The following is a 6612-nucleotide window of genomic DNA, read 5'->3' as shown; positions in this document are numbered from 1 at the left end:
GTGTCACAAGCCTAAACTTCACGAATGTGTGATTTGGGAAAGTTCTAATAATAAAATCTGACACCAATGGCAGGTTAGCAATAAGTGCACAGCCTTTTTATACAAAAATCTAGTAGTTGACCTAATGGGCAACATCACAGGCAGTGCACCCCCAAATGTGCTTAAATTCTTACTTTGTGTCTGTAGGCTTCCAAGACAGTTGTACTTATTATTTCTTATGATTCCTTGACTGCCCGGCACGTAAATGTTCCAATGTGAGATTTACAAAACAGACTTTTTTTATGATTGTCCCTTTGTGTGTAAACCAACATTTATGTGCCTACAGTGGACATTGTATTTTCTGCTGTTGCTCCATCCTTAGACTACTAAGCAGTAGAGGGGGCAGGTAGTGAATCTTAATTACTTATATATTTGTGAATTATTGAGGTTGTGAGGTGTGTCCTAAAGAAAAGGGGATGCAATAGTGCACAGATCTAAGCAAAAAAGAGCAAATACTACACATTGCTGATCCATATGAATTGCATCACAACTAAGGTACATTGTACAAGGTCGTAGTGTATATGTGCACCAGGGATTGAAGGTTCACAGGCTGGAAAATGTGATTTTTAACTGCCACCTATCATCATTTAACTTTTGTGACCAATGGGACTATGAACGTGATAATTCTTTGTTTGATGAGCTTCCAAGTTATCATTTAAAATCATATACTCAAATTCCAATGACCTAGACCAAATGACCTTTTCCACATAGCTTATCCTGTTATTCAAGACTGCAGTTCCATGAAACATTTGTGTTCACAGCTGCATTTGGACATATATATACATACATACATATATATATATAAAACAAAACTTACTCTGTGGTTAAAAAGTCCAAGAAGTCCAATATGCAGTAATATCACCTTTCAGCAAGCATTGGCTGAACTGCTGAATATTTATATATCTACTGCTTCAATTTTAATGTAGCAAATAACATATAATGTTTGAATATATGTTATAGGTTTACACATAATAAGTGGGGTAAACAGGGCCATCTATAATGTGAGGCATGTCCATATCCTTCATGCCCAACATTATACACACTATATAACACTTTGGGCTCACTGACGCAAATCCCAGCCTTAAGACCAGAGAACCAAGCTTTCCCTCTCTCACTGGTACTCACTTGATCTTATCCAACAGGCAGAGAAGCCGTATTATTATAATAAAGGCATACCCACAAATCCTTTTATATTCAGCTTTACTTTCTGCTAGACTGCAGACCTCCAAAAACATGTGTTAGTGTGTGTATGTTTGTGTATGTGTTAATGCAAGTGTGTGTAAATGTGTGTCAGTGTGTATGTTATGTTAGCAAGCCCACACTGGTCATCTGGTACCAGAGGAAATGCCTGGTGGGCCACTGGCTGACTCTAGCGGATGATCAGGTGGTGCAGCATGTGGCTGGATGTGCGATATCTGAGCATAAAAACCACTTCTTCTCTAGCATTCTCTTCAATTTTTTGTTCTTCTCTCTTTTGGCTTCCGTCTTCTTTCTTCGTGTGCATCTCCGTGGACATGAACTCACAGTGAACTTTTTCAAAAATGGCAATGCTTCTGGTTACATCCTCCAACCAGAGGATGTCACCTGTAGCTCTGTCATTTTTGCAGAAAATCACGAGTTATATTCTTGCAAAATTGCAGAGCTTCTGGGCACATCCTCTCCACGATCCTCCAATTGGGAGAGAAGATATCACCAGATGCTCCGCTATTCTTGTGAAAATTCACAGGGTTATATTCGGGCAAAATGGTGGAGCTTCCGGGCACACCTGCTCTACTGATCCTCCAATTGGGTGGGAGGATGTCACTGGAAACTCCAACATTTTTGCAAAAGTTCACTGCGGATGAAGAAAAAAGACAAAAGGCGGAAGAGGGAAGACACCGAAGATGAAGAAAATGGTAGAAAAGTAACAGAGCTGTGAGTCATGGAAGCGGGAGCAGAGAAGTTTGGGTGAGAGAGAGTGAATGAGAGTGTGAGAGGACACAAATGAGAGCATGGGAGTAAATGAGCCCATTCAATTTGAATGAAAATTTTGATCCTTTTGCTTTGTTTACATTCATTTTGTGGGTGTTTTGTGTGTGGGGGGGGTTGGACGAATTTGTACAAATTAAGGAAATATGCAAATTTCATTACAAATGTTGTAATGAGCACAAGTCTACTAGATACATAGCTAGACAGAGAGAGATAGAGAGCTAGAAATGTTTATTATTTTAATTAAAAAAAAACATGGGTGAGGCTTGAGGGGAATTTTTTCCCCTTTTAGTGGGACCTGGGGAAGTATGGGCTGTGGTAAGGAACTGGTAGGCTTTTAAAAACCTGGAAAAGAAGTTATACTGGGCTTGAAAATGTTATGTAAGACTTTTGGAATTGGACAGTTTTTCTCCTGACAACAGTTCTTGATAACACCTCAGCCAAACAAATGATTTTTGTAAGGCACATATTCAGTTTTGCAATTAAGCATATGTTATGTTTACTTTGAGATTTAGATGTGAACTGTTGCAAGAATATTCCAGCTTTTGAGATTTTTTAACAACGTGCGACTTTGAGGGCAAAGATATGAACCTTTTCTTAAGACATCAACATAAGACTTGATATGTGTCAATCATCAACTAGTATAGGACTGTTTGTAACAATAACACACATTTTAGCTTTCATGATATGACCAGATTTAAAAATATTATATCTGATAAATCTCACTTTATAATGAACTACACTTAGCCTAGAGTGGCTCCCTCTGATATGGCAGAATTGGAGACACCTACAAAGCCTTTCTCGACTTTCTCTCTAAATACTTCAGATCTGCAACTAGAAGACCTAGGTAGTAATTTATTTCCATATCTTTATATTAAAAGGCCGCTGTTCTTAGTCATATTCATTTATATTTTCTTCTGATATATTTTTCAACCAACAATGTGAACACTACAGGAGAAAGGATTGACTCTGATGCCTTACAGAGACATACTAAGCTCACACATCTCAATGTCTTCGGTCTGGGTTTTTGTAGAAACCCTGTAGCAGTTTCCTCAGATATGAAAATCACAATTGAGACCAACAAGATACCTGTCTTTCCACTAAGGATTATCATCCTTTTATTAAAAAAAACCCCAAAAAACCTGGAAGTTATATTTTACATGAGCTTTGTTGATAAATCAAGCTTCCTATTATGCAAAAAGATAAAGCAATTAAATAAAAAGTTAATTTAGTTCTACATCTCACCATACTGCTCAATGAAAATGGAAACTACATTTAATACAACTCACTTAAAGTATTTTTTTCTTCATGTAGCTCGATAATCCTTCTAGTCAGGGGCCATGCACGAGTTACTTATTTTCCTGTTGTTTACTAAGTAAATAATCCAAGTCAGCAGGTTTTCCTATATAAAGAGGCTGGTTATTTTGGGAATTCATTATAAATCTGTTTATTGACCGGCAGTCAAAGGCTTCCCAAAACCGAATAACTAAATAAGAAGATGGCTTACATGAAACGCTTTGTTTTATTAGCTGTGATGTTTATTCTTTCCGATGCTGCTCCATTGGTAAGTATATTTGGGGGAAAAAATCTGAAACTAAAATAGGTGTTTTGCTAAAAAGTGTTTTTAAAATTCAATTAATAAATTAAAATTAAATATAAAATGTAGTGTTTGATCCAAAAGGTGTGTGGAATATATGCTATTTTTACCAATGCATAGTTTGTTGACTCCATGTAATTGCATACTTATGTATTTTTCACTTTTATGGAACTTTACTCTATTTCAACGTTTAATGATGTTTGTATTGTAATCTGCTGATTTATTAAATCTACAAATGGTACTTATGTGTAGATCATTTCTTTTACATTAGGAAAATGTGACTTTTCATAGACATAGCAGGCAATTTAACCCCATGACCCATTATATACATGGATTATTTATTTTAAAAAATAACTTTTCATTTCGAACAGATCTGAAGAAAACCTTAGGGAAATGCAATATCTGTTACAGTAAATAATACAAATATTCGATAAGCAGATCACGAGCAGTCCACAATATTTGATTACAAAGTGGTGTGATCTTGCCAGTATATATAGAGTATGACTAATAAGTATTGTCGGTAATGGGGCAATTCTTGGTGTAACAAGCACCATTGGCCACGTACTGTATTGTTACCTTAAAATTAGAGTCATCAGCTCAAAGCACTTCATATAGACACTTTACCTATGTAGTTGAACTACCCAACACTGTACTGTACACATTTTCTCTTTGCCTTCTAAAGCCACATGATACTCATGGCGCTGCAGACTCCAAGTGTCCTTTGATGGTGAAAGTTCTGGATGCAGTCAGAGGAACAGCAGCTGCCAACATAGAAGTAAAAGTTTTTAAACAGAATGAAGGTGGAAGCTGGGATTTGTTTTCTTCTGGGTAAGAAAGATAGGTATACCTTTATTTCATAGTAGTTGTATAATTCTGCAAAAGTTTGATGTTGTAGAGCCACTAATAAGTAAGTACATAAGGTGTCCCAAAGTAAATTTCATGACGAAAAAACAAAATTGTAAAACCTGAGAAATGAATGTGAAACTTGTGTGAAGAGACAACGTTTATTGAGGTGTGATAGATGATCTCTCTACTAAATCAAAGATTTTAGCTGTCACTAGTAAAAACCCTGCCCATCACCATACTTCAACCGCCCCCCCCCCCGTATAACCTCTCAAAACTTAGAAAATGGCTGTGTGAATAAGTGGCAACTCTTGGCGTAGACCTATCTGCACATATCACACCCAAAAGGAAGCAAATCTCTTCATCATTTGCTCCATCGTGCTGATGTAGAGTGCAGAACTCCACACCTACACCACTAGGTGCCATGGAAAATTCACCATTGTTGCAAGGTAAATACCAGGAGACATCAACATATAAGATAGGGCATTCTATTTCTTTCAGGTGTGGCACATGGAGTGCAGAAGCCTCTATCATTACATCCCTGCCTCCCTTCATTCCACAGTAAATAGAAAGACATAAGATTTACTTTCTTTTGGCACGTAATTAATAATTACATTTTTAAACAACTAAACAACTTCTAAATTGCTTCATAAACATGCATGTGTACTTCAAAATAATTATAGAAATGCCAATAAAACTTTTTTTTAATCCCTTAGAATAACATCTCAACAAGGAGAAATCCATGATCTTACCAATGATGAGCAGTTTGTTGAAGGAGTTTACAAGGTGCAATTTGAAACTAAGTCCTATTGGAAGAAGTCAGGCCTTTCTCCCTTTCATGAATATGTTGATGTAAGTGTCCAAATATTCTCATATAATTTAGTACATGCAGCAATTATCTAAAACTCTTATATTTCATAAAAACTCTAAGGCATCTAGTGCCTCAGTAATATCTATTTACAAATAATTGTGTATTTATGGCGAGACATACACACGGGCTTCATCTTCAAGAATTTAATAATGTTTTGCACATAATGATGATGGTTGTGAAACGTCTCAGTTTCCAATACGATTGCCAACAAAATTCCAGTAAACATCTTGTCCAATGTTTCTACACTTTCGGAAGAGGGGAGTTACAATAAAAAATATAGATTGACTTCTTAAATCAAGTCTTACCAAAGTTCACTAAGGGTTACTCATGGGACCTTGGAAGATCCGACTGTGCAATAAAAAATGCTCACTAAATCACTATACGGATTGATAACTCCCTTTATTAACAGAAAACCTGTAGGGCAAGTTTGCAGGATTCATCCATGCCTCAGCAAATATTGTGTTACCCAGTGATGTAATCATCTCAAAGTTTTACTATTTTTCCAACACTTTGTACAGCTAAGTGTGTGCCAAAGATGTTCATATAAATATGAGGTGCAGGTGAGTTGATGTAATATGAAAAATTTGATTAGACTGATTTACGATATTTCAAAGAGCCAAGTTGGCTTATTTTGCAGAAATTCTAGGGTTGGCCTTCCCATAGTGTAGCAGGTGAGATGAAATATCAATTAGTTGGAGTATCAATTATTGTACAGCTCTGCAGATGCTTTGATGCTTTATAAACAGTCGCTAATGAATATTCTAAAACATTGGTGCATCTTTTTTGTCATTATAGGTAGTGTTTACCGCTAATGATGCCGGACACCGTCATTACACAGTTGCTACTCTCCTCACTCCGTACTCTTTTACAAACACTGCCGTTGTCAGTGAACCACACGATTAAAAGCATGCAGTACAAATCTGTGCCGCCTGTGTATAAGTAATGTATACATGGTACAAAAAATGTTGTGTTCACTAAATGTATTTTTCTAACATAGCAAAACCCCTTGTTGTCTGTATTCTAGGTTATGTTAACCATAGTTAAATAAATATCTAATTCTGTACTAAAACATTTGAGCAACCTGTTTGTTTGCTATTATGAGTTCTATGTTATTAGAAGTAAATGTCGGGTGACTTAATTGATCCCAGTTAAAATGCAAAGCTACCAATCTTAAATGGACTTTATATGTCACTGGATCCTATGACTGGGAGAAAAGCAGCCCACAATGAACATCTAGAAGAAAGGTCAGTAGAGGGCAAAGCTTCCTGGTAGCAGGTCATGGCACAGGGGTAAA

At 36.5% G+C, this 6612-nt stretch overlaps 1 protein-coding gene across 2 annotated transcripts; it reads left to right on the top strand.

Annotated features, from left to right (window-relative positions):
• Positions 1–3505: 3505 nt before the first annotated feature.
• On the top strand, positions 3506–6221 carry LOC149287797 (transthyretin-like). 2 transcript variants are annotated; one of them, XM_089492464.1, is made up of 4 exons: positions 3506–3571; positions 4287–4432; positions 5164–5299; positions 6114–6221. In XM_089492464.1, the coding sequence occupies exons 1-4, from the start codon at positions 3506–3508 to the stop codon at positions 6219–6221; spliced, it is 456 nt and encodes a 151-aa protein (XP_089348590.1). The 2 variants fall into 2 exon arrangements, with proteins under 2 accessions (XP_089348590.1, XP_089348591.1); XM_089492465.1 differs by having other exon boundaries at positions 3506–3576; positions 4298–4432.
• Positions 6222–6612: the final 391 nt, after the last annotated feature.

The sequence above is a fragment of the Sceloporus occidentalis genome, unplaced genomic scaffold (assembly GCF_023333645.1).
Source record: "Sceloporus occidentalis isolate IW3139 unplaced genomic scaffold, rSceOcc1.0.p SCAF_56, whole genome shotgun sequence".
Taxonomy (NCBI): domain Eukaryota; kingdom Metazoa; phylum Chordata; class Lepidosauria; order Squamata; family Phrynosomatidae; genus Sceloporus; species Sceloporus occidentalis.
This window is presented reverse-complemented; position numbering and strand designations above follow the sequence as displayed.